Below are 17,839 nucleotides of genomic sequence, written 5' to 3'. Positions count from 1 at the left end.
GGGCGCCTTCCCAGCCGGAGAAACCCGGAGCAGCCGGGGTGGGGGGAGGAGGAGGAGGAAGAGGAGGAGGCGGAGGAGGCGACGGCGGCGGCGGAGGAGGAGGAGCGGGGCGGGAGCGAGGGAGGGGGGTTGGGGGGAGGGGTGGGGGGTGGGGAGAGACCCGGCGGCGACAGGGCGAGAGCAGAGCGCGGTGCCAGGGGGGTGGGGGCACCGGTCTGGGGAGGGAGCAGGCGGAGGGGGTAAGCTGCGATTACCAGCAGGAACCGGCAGCAGCTGTGAGTCCCGGCTGGGCTGGGCGGGGGAAGGGGAACGGCGTCCAGGGCTGGCCCCTGTGGGTCGCGAGGTGGACCGGAGGAGGGGGCGGGAGGTTGGCCCGCAGCTGGCCCAGGGTGGCGGGGAGGGGAAGGGTCCGGCGTCGGCAGCCCGCATTCCCCCTTTCCCCCTCCTCCGCCGCTCCTCAGGCCGCACCGCCTCCGGAGCCCCTTCCCCGGCCCGGCTACGGCGGACTGGGGCCCCGGGGCTCAGCCGTCAGTGGGGGAGGGGGCTGCCTGGTCTCGGCCCCTGAGAGGGGAGGGGCGACAGTTTCTGTCCGCCGAGCTAAAGGGGTTTAAAGGGCGGCTCTTAAAGGGACCGCAGAAGGGGCCCGGGGCCGAGGAGGCACCCCCTCCCCATCCGCCTGCTGTCGCTCTCGCGCGGGGTCGCTGGGCCGAGGGGGGGATGCAGAGGAAGCAAACACTGGTCGCGGCCGCTAAGGGGCCAGAGCCCCGGCTAGTGGGGTTGGGCCCAAGGTGGCCGGCCAGCCGGGGGTCTGGGCGGGTGTGGTGAGCGCGGACGAGTGGAGTTTGGGGAGAGGGGAGTTTGGGGGCCTGGGGAGGAGAGGGTTAAAGGTGGGGCCAGCCGTACAAATACGCGCACACACTCCTTACTCGGACCCGGTCACACGCGTTTCCCTGGCACTTAAGGCGGGGCAGTGTTGGGGCCTGGGCCCTCTTCACCCCAGGCTCCTGCTGCCCGATTTGGGGAGGTCACGGACCCCACCGCCTCAACTCACACCTCGGGAGCCCCCTCTCCTACGCGCACACACGCTCTGGCGCGCGCGCACACACCTCAGACATTCCCATAGTGCCTCACGTGACACACGGCCCCGAACGTGCCCACCTTTCACACACGCTCACGCACGCGTGCACACACGCGCACACAAACACATACGGCCTCCTGGCCACTTCCCCACTCCCTCCGACGCCCCCCCCCGCCCGCCCGCAGCCCCGCTAAGGCACTCATTGACTGTGACACACCTACACTCATTCACAGACACACATTCCCCCCACACATGCCAACCACAGACACACATTCATAAACAGGGCCAGGAAAAGTACACACGCACCCCCTCGCCTACTCTTTCGGGAGCCCTGAGTCATTCCTGCCCCCTCTCAGGGCTCCCCATTTCCCTCTGTGCAGGCACACAGGCCGGGCTTCGGAATTCTCTGCCAGCCCTCTCCACCTGCGCCCGGCCCTTTCCCAGAGCCCCCTTCCCCTCTGTGTACCCTCAGACACTCAGCCGATGACTTCCTGTGGGTCCCAGGTCAGGGGTGAGGAGGGCCTGGAGGGTTGCCACAGCCGCTGGTGTGAGTGGGGGAAGCACTTCCTTTTCCTGAACTCTGGGATCCTAGAGGAGGAAGCCGGGGAGTTGGGCGGGGGCCCAGCAGAGGATGTTCTGACAGTGGTGGGGCTGACCCTCCCAGAAGCACTGGGCCTTCCTTAGGGAGGAGCCAGGGGTGCCAGAGGCCTGGCATGAGGAGCTTGGAAAAGAGGTATTTGGGGAGGTGAGGCCTGGGGTGGAGAAGGGGGCTGAGGAGTGAGTCGAGGCCGCCCCGTCTGGGCCCCGTGTGCTGGGAAGGCAGCCCTCTCCTGTCCACAGTTCTCCCTGGGTTCCGGAAGGAGCCCTTCCCTGCTGCTGGCCTCGCTTACTTGTCCCTATTTGTCACTGCTCCCCCCGCCCCCGCCACCTCCGTCTGGTCCTAGCTCCTTCCCCCAAAGGCAGCAGAGAAGAGAAGATGGGTCTGGGAGGGGGCTGTGAGACACGGGGGCAGGACCAGGCTGCATCTCAGCTGGCTGCAGAGCTCCTCAGGCCAGGACAAGGGGTATTAGGGACAAGCTCTGGGCCACCCTCTCCACCGTTGCTCGTTGCTCCTGCTCTCCCAGGAGGCCCAGGGCGGGCCGTGGCCCAGGCCCTTGCCATGGAGTCCATGTTTGAGGATGACATCAGCATCCTGACCCAGGAGGCCCTGGGGCCCAGTGAGGTGTGGCTGGATGCCCCTGGAGACCCCTCGCTCGGGGGGGACATGTGCTCCGCCTCCCACTTTGCCCTGATCACGGCCTACGGAGACATCAAAGAGCGGCTGGGGGGCCTGGAGAGGGAGAATGCCACCCTCCGCCGCCGCCTCAAAGTCTACGAGATTAAGGTCAGAACCTGGAGATGACGGGGGTCTGGCTGCGTGTGTGACACGGGAGGGGGCTGCGGGGTGGCAGGAACTGGGGATCCGGCAGAGATTCCAGGGATCCAAAAGAGGGGTCAGGATACAGACTCTTGGGAACTTGAGGATCCCTCACGAGGGATGTGGCTGCTCTGGACGGATGGGAACTCTGGAGACCCCAGCACCAATCAGGAAAGGATCAGGAGGGATCTGCTTTGGGGTGCTGGACCTCGGATCTAAAAAAGATCTGGTTGGTGGGAGACGCCTACAGGGCCATGGGAATCAGGATGTACAGATCCCGCTGGAGTGGGGAGGGAGAGACGAGGATTCTGACGCAGGTTGTGGGCTGGGGACACAGCAAGGCTGAAGCTCTTCTGAGGGCCTGCCCCACCCGCAGTACCCACTGATCAGTGACTTTGGAGAGGAGCACGGCTTCTCTTTGTATGAAATCAAGGATGGCTCCCTGCTGGAGGTGGAGAAAGTCAGCCTGCAGCAACGGCTCAACCAGTTCCAGCACGAGGTGAGCCCTCCCTGAACTCTTTGCTCCAGTCCATTTCTGATAACCTCCCCAGCCTCCGACCTTCCATCTCCTTGATCAGAGATGGCCATGGTCCTCCCTAGAACCAGCTGCAGCTCCTCCTACCCCTCCACTGGGTGCTGGGAGTGGGGGTGGGAGGCACAGGGTGCTGCTCTGCCCCCAAGTCAAGATGGGCCTGACTCTGGCTGCACTCCACCCCCTCCGGGCCCCGTCCAGTTGCAGAGGAATAAGGAGCAGGAAGAACAGCTCGGGGAGATGATCCAGGCTTACGAGAAGCTCTGCGTGGAGAAGAGTGACCTGGAGACGGAGCTGGGGGAGATGGTGAGGTCCAGGGAGCCCGGGTGCTTGAGGGTGTGACCTTGGCTGTGTGCTTGTGGAATGCACCCCACCGTGTTCGTGTCTGTCCGTGAGTGAGTGAGTGCCCGTTTGGCCTGGTGAGTGGGGTTGTGTGTATCATACAGGTTGTGAGTGACTCTGTACGTCCTGGCCATGCAGTGACAGGAGGTGACTACGTGAGTAGCCCTGTAGAACACTGTGAATCCGTGTGTATGTTTGGTGCTCACGCTGCGTTGACCCTGCGCCTATAGCACTGAGCTGGAAGGCTGTGTGGGTGAGGGCAGAGGTGACTGAAAGTGTTCGTGGCTGCTGGGATGGGCCTTGGCCTGTGTGTGATTCTGAGTCAGGGTATAGCCATGCGTGTGAGCAGGTGGGCAGGTGTCGGAATCAGGAGGCATGGTCTCTTGCCGACTCCTAGCTGTGAGCTGGGTCAAGTCACTTAGCCTCTGTCCTGCCTCTGAAAAGTGGGGCAAATAATAACAACATTGCTGAGCTGTTGGGCATTTGTGTAAAAAATGCTTTGACTTAACAATCACAAACACTTACATGGCACTTCACTGTGTGCCAGGCATCATTCTTATCTCTTTATATATATTTACTCATTCTAATCCTCGTAACAAACTTACCTAAGAGATAGGTGTGGTTGGCCCCATGTTATAGGTGAGGTAGGTGAAGCCCAGAGTGGTTAAGTGGCATATGCAAACGGAAATTATTATGCTCCTGAGGGGGGGGTGTGTCTGGACAGGGGGCTGAGTGTTCTTATAAGTGTGTCTGCGTGTTAGTGACAAGGAAGAGGCATTAACTCTGACCTTGCAAGGGGCAGTAGCCAGAAACATCTGCATTGCAGTTGCTGGGAGAGGAGACTCATGGCCACTTGGAGAGTGGAGTTGGGATATGTGACCTGGGGTCTCTGCTCAGTTTAGGGGAGTGATGGATACCCAGACATGGAGAAGTTCTGGGTTTGGGCGGCCCACAGGGGTGCCCTGACCTGATGCAGATCCTCACCCCTTTGTCTCCCCCCCATAGCGGGCCCTGGTGGAGACCCACCTGCGGCAGATCTGTGGTTTGGAGCAGCAGCTGCGGCAGCAACAAGGCCTCCGGGATGCAGCCTTCCCCAGCCTGAGCCCCCCACCTGCCCCTGCCCCGCCCTGTGCTGAGCTGGACCTGCACTACTTGGCACTGAGAGGCGGATCTGGCTTGAGTCACGGTGAGATCTCAGCCACCCCTGATTTCCATACTCTGAAGTTCCCAAGCCAGCCCCCCATTTCAACACCATTGGACACCTCCAGTGTTTCAGACTGATAGTCAACACCCCGTTACAATGTCTTAAACTTCACCCATAATCACCTCATCCCTCCTTACCAACTGTCCCTTCACCTCATCAAAGATTACCCCAGTTTCTCCCACTGACATCCTCCTCTTAACTCCTTCATTCCCAGGCTCTCCCATGCAATTCCTGTATGTGCCAGCAGAGGGCGGCCCCACCCAGAGTCCCCTCCGCCTGTCTTCCGTTGTGATTAGGAGAGGCCCCTGAGGATGCTTTCAGACTTGAGTCTGTCTGGGGAAACCCTTCCAGAGCCCGTCTTATTTCTCCCCTGGCCTCCAGAAAGATTAGAAAAAGCAGCTCAGCCCATCGTTCCCCTCTGCCCTCAGTAGAGGTCTCTCTCTCATCCTGGGATCTCTACCCTCTGGATGTGTCTCCTGGATCCTTCCTGCTGCAGTTCTCACCTGTTTCACTTTGTATTGATCGGGGAGCGGGTGGAGGGTGTCCAGCAGCTGGTTCCAGCCTGACATTGTCCTTTCCTCTACCGGCAGGCTGGCCAGGCCCCGCGCCGAGTATGAGTGAGCTGGAGCGGCAGCAGCTAGAAGAGGCTCTGGAGGCTGCCCAGGGGGAGGCCCGGGGGGCTCAGCTTCGGGAGGAGCAGCTCCAGGCCGAGTGTGAGCGGCTGCAGGGGGAGCTGAAGCAGCTGCAGGAGACACGGGCCCAGGTACAAATGCGGGGGGGCGCTGACCTGGGGTCCCTGCTCTGGCACCTGCAGAGCTCCTTGAAGGTCTGGGGGCTGCTAGAAACGACTTTAGAGGTCTGGGACTTCCTCACTGAGTACAGGCCAGCCCTGGGAATGGTAAAGAAGGGAAGTTCAGGCAAGGTGAGGTTGGGGCTGACTGCTCGATCTTTCCCTTAGGATCTGGCCTCCAACCAGTCCGAGCGCGACATGGCGTGGGTGAAAAGAATTGGGGATGATCAGTAAGTCGCTCTGTGATCCTCTTCCTCTTAACCTCTGCGCCCCCGGGGATGGCGTTTTCCAGGTTCCCCCCGTTGATCCTCTCCTCCCCCTCCACAGTGTTGTGGGGACCTCTCTTCCACGCTGTCGGGACTGTGAGGTTTGGGTTGCTTGTGTGGCTCCGCACCCGTCACAGGAAGGAGGCGCGCTTCTGGAGGTGCTCAGGTTCTGGGAGGTTCCCTTTGCTTTCCTCTGGCACCCAGGCCTGTGTCTTCTCGAGGTGTCAAGTGTTGAGAGAGACTTCCTCAGCAGCTTTGCTGCTATGTTCAGTGTCCCCTGGTGAGTTTTGGGGCCTCTCTGGAGCCCATTTTCTATCCCAGTAACAAGGCCCAGCCACTTGGGTTAACCCTCTCCTCCCTGACAAGGAGGAAGGAGATGGTCTCTTTGAGCATTTGTGGTGCCTCGGCTCCTATCTCAGGAGAGAGAAAGCTGAGACTTAGGAGAGGATGGGTTTCCTTGAGTTCATGCAGCAGCGTGCAGGGAAGTAGAACGTATTATGCTGGGGTGTCCCTTGGAGATGCTGCCATTAGAGAGAGGCAGCAATGGGTGGGGAGGGAGCTTTGTCAGGGTGGAGCCTAGGAGCGGGGCCTCCGGGGCAGCACTGGGCAGCCAGGGCGAGGGCGAGCGCAGCCTGGCAGCAGCGAGCCTGGTGCCTTTCACATCCGCACCCGAACTCGTCCTCTCCTACTTTCTGAGAAATAGAGCACAAACCTCCTTCCGCCTAAGCCTTCTCCCCTAAGATGAGACGTGTGGCACAGACTCCCTACTTTCATCAGAGGGGAAGGCCTCTGATCAGAGGCCCAGCAAGGGCAGGAGCGAACCCTGCACCACACCACACACCCGGCTCCAGGACCCCCGGTCCTCCTCCCAGCAGGTTCCCTCCTCACCTTCCTCCCGGCTCCTGGCCGGTTGGGGGTACCTCTCGCCTCCCTCCGCACCCTGGGGTGAGGGCCTGGGTGGGGCTGTGATAGCTGGGGAGTGAGAACCCAGTGTGTGGGCCTGATGGGCGGGACCCCTCAGCTGTTGGGGCCTCTGCAGAGAGGGTCCACCCTAGCTTGTGGCTGGGGCTCAGGGTCCATCCTAGCCCTTGTGCCCAGGCCCGGAAAGTGCGCGCGCGCGCGCGTCACACCGTGGGGCCCTTTACGGCTCACTGGATCCAACTCCCTCTTAGGAGACCAGCAGTGAAGCCTCCCTCAATTGGTTGAACCCAGAGAGAGGATTTTTTTTGGCTGGAGTCCGAACAGCCAGGTTTCGAATCTCAGGGACCCCTCCTGGGATGCCAAATGGCTTAGCTTTGCCCACTTCACCTCTCTGGCCCCAGGTTTCCCTCGTGGGCTCAGAGGTCCGTCGTTGCTGGGAGAAGTGGCAGAAGGTGATGTGGGGGAGGCAGAGAAGGGGGGGTGCAGAGGGGCCACGTGAGCGAGTGAGGGGAAGAGAGCCCCTCCCGCAGATGCTTTTGGAGGTCGTATCGTCTACGCCACCAATTCGGGCCCGGACAGCCCCTTTCCCTTCGCACCCCAAGGCACCCCCCCCCCGACCCTGTCCCTTTGGCCAGAGGGAGCCGGGCTCTGCTCTGCGGCTGGTCCTACCAGAGGTGGCCTCCAGCTCCTCCCCTCGGTCTCCACGGCTTGGGCTCTGCATCAGGGCCTCCTGGACGTCTACCCCTAGAGCCGGCTGGGCCCTGCCTGCCCAGCTTCACACTTCCTTTCAGGCCAAGCATCTCTGGACAGCCTCAGCTCGGCAAGAGTTAATTCTCAGAGGAAGTCCTCACTCCCCCGGTAGTTTTATTTTCTTATAAACTCAGCTCCTTTTGGTAATAAGCCGCTTCCCGAGGGCTCCCTCCCCGTCCTCCCACCTGAGGAGGCCTCAGTCACCTGCTCTCAGCTCCTTTTCCCCCACCAGCCCCTCCTTTTCCTTCTACTTCTGCCTAAGCCTCCAGGCTAGTGGGAATTTTACAGGTGGACCTTCCTAGGAGAGGATTGCAGGGGTGGATTATCCAGATGGAGGTGTGAAGGCTCAAGAGGGAGCCACAGAGGTTCCTGAGTCCAGCCGAGTCCCCTGTGGGAATCCTGTGCACCCCCGAGAGGTGCTCCCCCGTCTCAGTGTGGATGCCTCCAGGTGGCCAGTTCCCCCGCGGGAGTCCTGGCTGTTCACACGCCCTCCCCCGTACCGCCACCGCCTCTATTAATTCCCCTCAGTGAGTCCCCCAGGTGCCGAGGGGGCAGTCCTGGGAGGCAGCCCCAGCCCCAAGGCTTCCAGTCCCTCCCATCCCAGCCCCTGGCTCACACGTCCAGGTCATCAATGCTCCTCTGAAAATGGGCGCCCAGACCAGACTGCCACCCTCCAGGTCTGACCTCTGGTCAAGATTTCCCTGCCGTTTGGTCAGCCCAGCATCTGGTGGTCGGTGCCCAGGGGGACAAATTGCCCCAGAGGAAGAGCCGCTGAGGGTGACTCGGGGGCCAAAGGCAATAATGAAGGAGGAGGTAGGAGTGGAGACCACCTGCTCCTGAGGATGTGCAGGGAGCTGAGGACCCCAGGAGGGTCCCAGCCAAGTGAGAGGTGCAGAACCCATGGCCTCCTTCCCTCTGGGCCCCACTCGGGGTCACAGGTCCTGAGTGCGGCCTTCCTGAGGGTGTGGCCAGCCCTGAGGGTGGAAGGGAGATTGTGAAGAGGGGGCTCCTTGAGGGGGCTCAGTGAGGGGAATGAGGGCCAGTGAAGGAAGGGGTTCATCCATGAGGGGAGCACCCTGTGAGAAGATGGGGATTCGGTATGAGTGATGAGGGGGGGACTAGAGGCCTTTCTCCCCAACGTGGGGGGCTCCGTGTTGCAGCCTGGGTGCTTTTCCGCCCACCCCCCACCCCTCTCTCCACCCACAAGCCTCTGCGTGGGCTGCGGTTAGTGGTGGGGGAGAAGTGTGAACTCGGAGAGAGAGGATGGAAACTCTGCACAGAGGTCAAGGGCAGAGTGGGGGGGGTCAGGACGGAAGTCGGAGACCCCCATGTACCCTGAGCTTAGTCTCATGCCCCAGAACCAGCGAGCCCAGGGCCTCCCCCTTCACACTTCTCACCCTCCCTACTTCCTTTCTTTCAAATTTCCTTCAGCCTGGGTACCCGGCCCACAGGAATTAAGCCCTGAGCACTTGCAGCCTCGGGGCTCCCCAAGGGTGGGGAGGGGTTCTGAAGTTGGGGCCCACCTCGCCCACCTAATTGTGGTCTGAGGGGTTGGTGGGCTTTGAACTGTCTCTGACCCTTTCCCTGCCAGGGCGGCAGAGAGCAGCTCTTACCCACCCTCTCTCCCTCGATGGGGAACTCCACATCCTCCCCTCATTCAAACCAAACTCACCGAGCTGGTATCTCCAGAAAAGGATCAAAACTGGTCTCCCCCTTTCTCCACCCGTCTCCTGGGCGCTTCCCTGAGTCTTCATCCACAGCAGACACTGTGCGCGGCAGTTTACCTACAAAATCTCATTTGATTCTCACCAAAATGTGACGGTAGTGTCCCCTTTTACAGCTGAGCAAACCAAGGCTACAAAGAAGTAATCAGAGAAGTTAAGTGCAACTTCCAAACAGGTCCTGAGCAGATGGGGTGACGGTACCTCTGTGGTGTTTTTCTGGTTCACATTCTCATCCACGTAGGAGGCCCTTATATGAGGGGCAGCCAGATGATTTGTTGACTAAACCTGATCATTTTTAAAAGTGAAAGGGGGCCCTATTAATAATTATGCCAGGTGACTCCTGTGAACCAGGACAGCCCTGGGCAAATTGGGATGTGTGGGCCCCCCCAACCGAAATGGGGACTCTGGTCCCTAGCCCTGCTGTGAGCCTCTCGCTTTGGTTGTATCTAGGGAGGCTTTCTAGACACAGAGAACATCTGGCTGAGCTGGAAGCATGGCAGGGGCTGCCATGAAGAGCTGGGCTCTGTGGACCGCAAGTCATAGCTGGCCGAGGAGAGTGTAGGGGCTCAAGGCGCCTGAAAGGAAGTGGTGGAGCGTTGGGTTGTTGCATGCGACTTCCTCCTCCCCCCGCCCGCAACCTCAAGTCCCTCCACGGCCCGGTGCCTGTGGTCCCCTCCCTGAGGGTCGGGCCGGGTGGGAAGACTTAATGCTGGGTGTGCCTGTGGGTGGTGGAAAGTTGGGTCCCTCCATTCCCCCGCGGGGGTGAGGTGGCTGGGGGCAGCAGGGGGCAGCTGTGGGCAAGGATGGAGGGGGTGGGGATGCCGGGTTTCTGTTTTCCTGCTGATTCTGTCAGCCAGGGATTCTGACCACATGACCAGCTCCGATCCTTACCCCAGTCCTAACCCTAATACTGATCCCCTCCCTCCCTGTAACCCTATCCCTCATCCTGCCCCCAGCTCCATCTACAATCCTGACTGAAAATGAACTCATCTGACCCTGACCCCAGCCTTAATCCTGACCTTGAGCCCATCCATCCCTAGTTCTAATCCCATGACCCAGTGCTGGTCTGAATTTCGACCCTGTCGCATCTGTGTCCGCATCCAAATCCGCATCCGCACGGAGGCTCCGGCGCAGCACAGGGCACCCAAGTGGACCTCCCTGGGGAAGACACTGCGCTCGGAAGCCCACGTGTCTCCCAGCTGGTTCGGGGCAGAAAGAGGCCTTTTCTAGAGGCAGACGCTTAGGTCTCTAACCTTTCTCATCTCAGTTGCTTTGTCAATAACAGTGAAGATGATTGTTTCCAGATGAATTTTTGAGCTCCCTCAATTATTCGCGTAAAGAATGAATGAAAGGATAAGTCAACCAAGGTGGAAAGGTTTGCAGGGGTGGGAGCCCTCTTTCCTGCCAACGCTGCCATTTGCACTCTGGCTCTTCCGAAGGTGCCAGCTCAGGAGGCTGAGGTGCCAACAGCCTGCTTGAATCCCTGCTCTGTGCCACCATTGCTCTGTGACCTTGACCCGGCCTCTTAATATAAACTCTGTCCTTCCACTTCCACACGTGCCTAGCGCCTTCCTCTCCCCTCCCAGGGCAGGGCTGGTGATGCTCAGGGCTCCCAGGCCACTTTGCAGGTCCCCAGCCTCTTCCTCCTCCTCCTCATCTTTGCCTTCTGCTGCCTTCCCACCTCTCCTTTCCCCCCTTCCCTGATCCTTTTGGAAGGCAGTAGATAGCTTAGCGGTCAGTAGCCTCGACTTTGGAGTCCAGGAGACAGGAGCTCCCATTCCAGCAACTCCACTATTACTGGGCTTTATGGCTTTGGTCAAGTGACTTAACCTCCGTAAGCTTCACTTTTCTCATCTGTTAAGATGGAGATAATAAGAGTGGTAACACTGCAGGGTTGTTGTGAAGATTAAATTCTTAGCACAATGCCTGGCCCATAAGGGCTCATACGGATTATTTATGATTCTTTTCTCCCTGAGTCCTTCCCAAGTTCTGAGAGACTCAGACAGGATTTTCCCCCACAATTTAAGCAATGAGGAAGCACCCAAATGCAGCCGTCTGCTGCCGTTCACCTGACCCATCCTTCCCAGACAGCCTTGATGGTGGAAAATAGCACTCAGGTGTGGGCCAGGAAGTGGACGGTGTATTCAGGTGCACGTGTGCAGCTCTTGGTTGTGTTGTGAAGTTGAGATTTTTTTCCACTGAATTGGCAGTGTTTTCTAATGTGAGTCATTCAGGTTGTTAGAGCATTTAGCAGCCTGGGCCTGCGCATCTTGAGGTGGGAAGAGACCAAGAGACGCCCGATGAAGGGGGAGGTCCCACAGGGCCACGGGGCATCAGAAGGTCGGGTCCCCCCACCTTGCCCAGGGTCTCAGAGGTCGTTGCAAGGGTTGCCTGGAGCTCCAGGAGGACACAGGGTCAGAGCTGGAAAAGGGGCTGGGTATTCCGGGCTTCTCCCTTCCATTTCCTCTTGCCCTGTTTTGCTGCGAGGAGGGTGCCAGGAGCTGGGCGGTGGAAACTGGGGTAGCTCCTGACATGGGGAGGAAGGCAAGCAGGGAGAGATGGGGCCTGGCAACTGAGTGTGGCAGGTGAGATCTCTAAGGCAGGGTGTGAAGGCGACAGCCTGTATCTGTCACCTGAGATACAGCAGTGAAGGCGGACAGGGAGAGAAACTGTGGTTGCTCGGTCAGAGGGGATGTTCCATCAGTGCCCTGCCCAGGGCTCCCTCCTGCCCCCACCACTGAGGGGCTAGCATGATCCTCCAAAAGCCCCCAGTCTGAGCGGGGGAGACGCAGCTCCTGCCCTCAGATTCCCTCGGTTTGAAGAGGGGAGCCTCCCACTGGGAAGTCCCCAATTTAATGTGGGACACAGACTGGCCTCCCAGTCTGATGAGGGCAATGCCATTTCTTCCCACAGACCCACGCTGAAGAAGAGGGTGGGGGAACACAGGACACACGACGGCTGGGATGTGGTGGGATAGAGGCTGCAGCACCTTGGCCAGGGCTCCCAGAAGGACTCCCTCCTCTCTGCTCCTGTCCATCCCTGTCCACCGTCAGACTGGTAGAGGGCACTCTCCCGCCTTTAGAAGTGGGCTTGTCCCCCAGGATCCCAGCCTATTTGCAAGAATTTGGCTTTGGTCCAAAAGGGTTAAAAATAGCTTTGTTGTGGGAGGGGCTCCCCCTCCCACCCAGCTCTGCCCCAGGATTAGGAAGAGCGCGCGCGAGAGCCCGCCAGTGAGTGGAGAGCGAGGGGGTTCAGTCATCATCTACCCTCTGCACCTCGGCTTTTCCTGCCCTCTGAAGCCCTAACCTCACGACTTCCCCTCACACTCTCTCACCCTGTTCCTCACACCCACCACAGTGGTCTCACACCTCCCTTCATTCCCTCCCATTCACATACATCTTCTCTCACACGTCCATTACCATGGGATGAGGACAGGGCCCTCAGGGTCTGGAGAACTCTCTCCACCCTCCTCTCCTTGCTGCCCAGGGCCCTTCAGCTACTGGGGCAAGAGGGCCTCCCCTGTGAGGAAATCCCTCTGGGCTGGCCAAGCTTCTGCCTGCCACTTCCCTCCAGCTCCAACTTCCACAAAGTTCCAGAGTCCCTTCTGGATTGAGGGGGCAAGATCTGAGGAAACAAAATCCCCTGCTTCCCAGGATCGGTCCAACCCCAGATCAGAGACGAAAGCAGTGACCCAAGGCCATGGCAGAGCCTCATGTGACATCAGGACAGGCTCCTTGGAGGTGTGCAGGCTGGGGTGGGAGAGAGGGGAGGGGCAATGCTGAGAATGATAACCTTCAGTGATTCTGGGTCACAGGGACCCAAAGAGAAAGGAAGAGAAAAGGAAGTGGTTGAAGTCTTTGCTAAGTCTCTTCCAGCTCCATGAGGGTGGGTGCCCAGGAGGCCTGAGCACGAAGTGCGAGGAAGAAAAGGGAAGAGAGAAAAATGGATAGAAAGGCTCAATTCATTAGTCACTTACTGAACAGCTCCTGGGTACCAGACCCTGGACAAGATGCTGGGAATACGAATACAGTGATATAGACCCCAACTTTGAGGAACTCCCAGTGAAGTTCCAGAACAAGGCAACTTTTGTTAGGTGCTTAATGTGAGTGGCGCCCCCTGGAGGTGTTCGGTGCACAACAGCTCCATGTAAAGGGTTCCCTGATGATCCTGGGAGTTGCAAGGCTGAATCGAGCTCAGAGGCAGCTTTGACGTGGAAGCAAGAGCAGTGGACCTGGAAATAGGCAGACTTGGGTTCAAGTTTATCAGTTGGCACCTCTGCCAAGCTACGAGGCCATGTCTTCGCTTATGGAATGGGGCTCTTCATAGGCTGCGAGCAGTGATCCCTCATCTTTCAAAGGTGAGGACTCCTCAGGCATCCCCTGCCCGCGACACACAGATTGCACTTAAACTATTACCATGAGCTCTTTGAGAAAATTCACAGGGACAAAACCTACTATAAATTCAGTGCAGCTTTTTGATGAATCTGTCTTGTCACCACAGCTTCTGCACAGATTAGAAAAACGTTCACACATACCTGTATGAGGTGTGTTCAGGCCACAGACAATGCTCAGTGAATACACAATTTCAGGGATCCCTTGAAATCACTGAGCTCTCGGTCCCCAGCCCATAGCCTGGGAACCACTGCCCTAGCCCAAGGTAAGGTTCGGGGTCGGGGTCGGGCTCCCTGGAAGAGGTTCCGTTTGAGGTGGCCCTTAAAGCCCAAGAGAATTTCAGCAGCGGGGCTAGGAGGGCCTGGGAGGGGAGGGGAGGGCCAGATGCTGCGGCAGAGACAGTTCTCCACAGCTGTGGCAGTAAACCCACTTCCCTTCTCCTCTCCCCCACTCCCTGCCCTCTGCCCTCAGGGTCAGGGCAGGCTGGGGTCAAGCCTTGACCTGGGTGACTGGGTGTCCTTCAGGGTGAATTTGGCGCTGGCTTACACGGAGCTGACCGAGGAGCTGGGCCGGCTTCGCGAGTTGAGTTCCCTGCAGGGGAGGATCTTGAGGACTCTGCTGCAGGAGCAGGCTCGGAGTGGCGGTGAGATGGGGCAGGGGAGGCCTGGAGCTGGACCCGGAAGGCGGGGCTAGCTATGGCCACCGTCCTGCGTCCGGGGACCACCCTTCACTTCCTTCCCCCGTGGCCAGGCCTTTTCCACTCGCGTTCGGAGGAGAGTGGGTGGGCACTGGTCGCCGGCAAAGCCCTGTCTCCCCAGTTCTGACGTCTTCTCTCCCCACCACTGTCCCGCTTCTCTTCTAGGCCAGAGGCACTCGCCACTGTCGCAGCGCCACTCCCCGGCCCCCCAGTGTCCCTCGCACTCCCCGCCGGCCCGAGCGGCGCCCCCTTGCCCCCCGTGCCAGTCCCCCGTCCCGCAGCGCCGCTCTCCCGGGCCCCCCTGCCCTTCGCCCCAGCAGCACCGCTCGCCGGCCTCGCCCTCCTGCCCGTCGCCCGTCCCGCAGCGCCGCTCGCCGGTGCCGCCGCCGTGCCAGTCCCCCAGCCCGCAGTGCCGCTCCCCAGGGCCTCCCGCCTGCCCGGCCCCGCAGCCCCGGCCCCCACCACCCCCGCCGCCCGGGGAGAGGACACTGGCCGAGCGAGCCTACGCCAAGCCGCCCAGCCACCACGTGAAGGCCGGCTTCCAGGGCCGGCGCAGCTACTCGGAGATGGCGGAGGGCGCGGGCTACGCGGGCGCCTCCCCGCCCTGGCTGCAGGCCGAGGCGGCCACGCTGCCCAAGCCGCGGGCCTACGGCAGCGAGCTCTACGGCCCCGGCCGGCCCCTCAGCCCACGGCGCGCCTTCGAGGGCATCCGCCTGCGCTTCGAGAATCAGCCGTCGGAGGAGGAGGAGTGGGCCGTGCCCGCCAGCCCCCCCAGCCCAGAGGCTGGCGCCATCCGCTGCGCCTCGTTCTGCGCTGGCTTCCCCATCCCGGAGTCGCCCGCCGCCACCGCCTACACCCACGCCGAGCACGCGCAGTCCTGGCCGTCCATCAACGTGAGTGGGCACGTGCGCACGTGCCTCAGACCCGGCGGGGGGGGGGGGGGTGTGCCGCCCTCTTCACGCCCGGTTGATGGGCGGGGCTCCCTTCCTTTGTTACCGCCCCTTTCCCCGGGGCGCAGCAACCCCTCTCTCTCCAGTGGCCTTTTGTTGGCCTGAATTGGGGCCCGCACCATTAGAACTTGCTCAGTTTCACGGTTAAAGGCCCGGGTCTTTAGAGTGACAGTCCTGGCTTTGATTCTGGATTCCACCACTTAGTAGCTTTGGGACCTCCGGCAAGTTACTTATCTTCTTGGCCTTCAGTTTTCTCATCTGCAAAAATGAGGTCAATGATTTATTATCTAATTCCATTAGAGAGTTCTTAAGAGGGAGGCAGCGAGCCCAAGCACTCTTGCACAGTGCCTGGCTCAGTAGTAAACATCTGCTATTACTTGGTGATGGAGGCTATGCTGATACCATGGGTCTTGGTTCCGGACAGGGACAGGCCTGCTCATCCAGTTCTGTCCAGCAGGCCTCAGAGCCCCTGCCCCTTTCTGTCTGTCCTGGAAGACAGCCCTATCTCACGGCTGTATCGTTTCACTGAAATAATGAGTTTCCTGGATGTCAGAGCCAGCTCGTGCCACCTGAAAGGACCAAAATGTATTCCAAAGCCAGACAGAAAATTATTTTTGGGTTGTACATTGTTTAGGATTATCCATTGCTTTGAGTTATCTGAGAGCTGTGTCTTAGTCAGTCTGAGGGCATATCTGGGTCTTGGCTTCCCTCATTACCGCAGATGCCTTGGGAGGCTGAGCATACCCACCTCCCCATTCACACCTCCTGGGGACACTATGCCCGGGGTCGGGGGCAGTGGATGTTGAACTGGTAGAAGGTGGTCAGGGAAGGGGGTGGTGCAGGAGAAGGGGTGCCCAGATGCCTCCTGCATGCTGCAGCCGTCCCTGCCTCGGGTTCCAGGAAAGGGCAGGCTGGGATGTGGGGACCATGAGGGAGGGTTGTGGACCCTAAATGAGCCCCTTCTCTCCCCACAGCTGCTGATGGAGACAGTGGGCTCTGATATCCGCAGCTGCCCCCTCTGCCAACTGGGTTTCCCTGTCGGGTACCCCGATGATGCCCTCATCAAACACATTGACTCTCACCTGGAGAACAGCAAGATCTAGGGTGCCTCCCCCACCCACTGGCTGTTTCTCCACCTTCTCCCATCACCCCCAAACTCTCACTCACTTTGAATGCTGCATGAATCTCGTAGGGGGCCCCTGCCCCTTGCGACCCCCAGATACCTCCACTAGCTACCGAGTCAACGTGTGTGCCATCTTCCCTGGTCCAGGCACCACTCAGCCCTGGCTTTTCCCAGGAGGTCAGCTGAGGCTCTCCCCAGCTCCCTGGCTTCTGCTGGGGAGGTGGGGATCAGGGCTGGGGTGGGAAGGGGCATATCCCACCCAGCCTCTCCCTCTGCCTTTCGGTTTTCAAACAGTTGGATCCAAGAAGGTGTCTAGTGCTTGGGCCTGGGGGAGGGGAGGGTATCAGAAGACTCCAGGAGCTCCCCTAGCACCTCCCCAGATGTCCATCTTTCTCAGGCTGTGCTCTGTCCAGGGAATGCCTCCCTGTGGGGTCTCAGAGCCTTCCCTGCACACTGACGCCAGTTCCTCCATCCCATGGCCAGGTCGGGACTCGCCGTTCCCTGCAGGCCAACCCTGTTCTCCCCCTCTGCCCACCCTGGGGAATATGGAGGGTGGGAGAGGAGAGGGAGGACCCTGGAGGACTGCGAACATCCAGCCTAAAGAGGCTGCCCTGAGGCGCCATGACCCTCAGGCTAGGGAACTATCTGTGCCAGCCTCCCAGGCCCATGCCCTCCTCCTGGAGCCCCCAGCACCAAGGCACAGATTGTTAAGGCAGATGCTTCCCTCCACCCTGACCCCACTCAAGCCCCGACACCACAGGTGCCCTGGAGCCCGGGTGTGACTCAGCCTCTGTTAGCTGGGTGGGTGTCATCAGCCCCGCCTCCCAGTCCAGAACCTGAGGATGGGCCCAGGGTGCTGTGGAGATCAACTTCAAAGAGCTAACCCCTTTCCCACACCCCAGCGACCCACATTCCCTCTGTGAAATCTACCTCAGAGTCGAACCCTCAGAAGGATGGGTAAGCAGGAGGCCAGGGGGTCCCCAGGGCTGAGGTGTGGAGCTGGCTATGGCAAGAGCCTGCCGCCCCACAGTGAGTCCGCCCCCCTCCACTGCAAGCCCCTCCCGGGTCCCAGCCCGGTGCGGGCAGTGCACGCCACTGTCAGTGCAGGTACCATCCTGATCCAACTCGTCCAGGTCCCCCACCTCCTCACACCCCTCCCCCGCTCCTCAGTGCAGGGGGGTGAGGGGGTGTGGGGGGCAGGGAAGGGGCTAAGGACTCCAGAGACACATGGCCTTGTACCTTGAGTGTCCCCCCAGGGAGGGGGAATGGGGGAGGGGGACTGGAGAGGGGAGTGGGGCCCCTGAGCTCCCTGAACAAGTTGAAAGTCCAAATAAAACTTACCTGTCCCATCTGCGCCTTGGTCCGTGCCCTCTGTGGCTGTGGTGGGGAGGAAACCCTTGTAGCGGAAGGTCTTGGAAACTGTCTCAAGTAACCACAACCATGGGAGGGTGGGCATTGGGCAAGTAGGGGATGCACGGGGCACCCATGTTCCAAGGTGATTCTGGAGATGCAGGCATGTGAGTGGCTACAGGTGACTTGTGACGTGGACTTTACCTGGAACAGGTAGGGAGCAGCAGAGGGTGTCTTCGTGACCAGCCCTGAGCAGATGTCAGGGACTCATGAATTTTCCCTCCCAGCAGGTCTGGCAGGTAGA

At 60.0% G+C, this 17,839-nt stretch overlaps 1 protein-coding gene across 6 annotated transcripts; it reads left to right on the top strand.

The window, feature by feature from the left end:
• Positions 1 to 216: 216 nt before the first annotated feature.
• Positions 217 to 17,431, top strand: TBKBP1 (TBK1 binding protein 1). Of its 6 annotated transcripts, XM_082605206.1 has the most exons (11): positions 224 to 275; positions 1,459 to 1,582; positions 2,203 to 2,462; positions 2,872 to 2,994; positions 3,229 to 3,333; positions 4,375 to 4,555; positions 5,164 to 5,336; positions 5,532 to 5,593; positions 13,940 to 14,058; positions 14,278 to 15,005; positions 16,037 to 17,431. In XM_082605206.1, exons 3-11 carry the CDS (start codon positions 2,238 to 2,240, stop codon positions 16,163 to 16,165), a joined length of 1,845 nt encoding a protein of 614 aa, XP_082461332.1. In that variant the 5' UTR covers positions 224 to 275; positions 1,459 to 1,582; positions 2,203 to 2,237; the 3' UTR covers positions 16,166 to 17,431. The 6 variants fall into 6 exon arrangements, with proteins under 6 accessions (XP_082461331.1, XP_082461332.1, XP_082461327.1 ...); XM_082605205.1 differs by lacking the exon at positions 1,459 to 1,582 and having other exon boundaries at positions 217 to 275; XM_082605202.1 differs by lacking the exon at positions 224 to 275 and having other exon boundaries at positions 323 to 1,589.
• The last annotated feature ends 408 nt before the right edge of the window (positions 17,432 to 17,839 follow it).

This window comes from Mesoplodon mirus, assembly GCF_964341445.2.
Source record: "Mesoplodon mirus genome assembly, chromosome: 18".
Taxonomy (NCBI): domain Eukaryota; kingdom Metazoa; phylum Chordata; class Mammalia; order Artiodactyla; family Ziphiidae; genus Mesoplodon; species Mesoplodon mirus.
The sequence above is the reverse complement of the archived record's forward strand: the minus strand, read 5'-3'. Positions and strand labels throughout refer to the sequence as shown.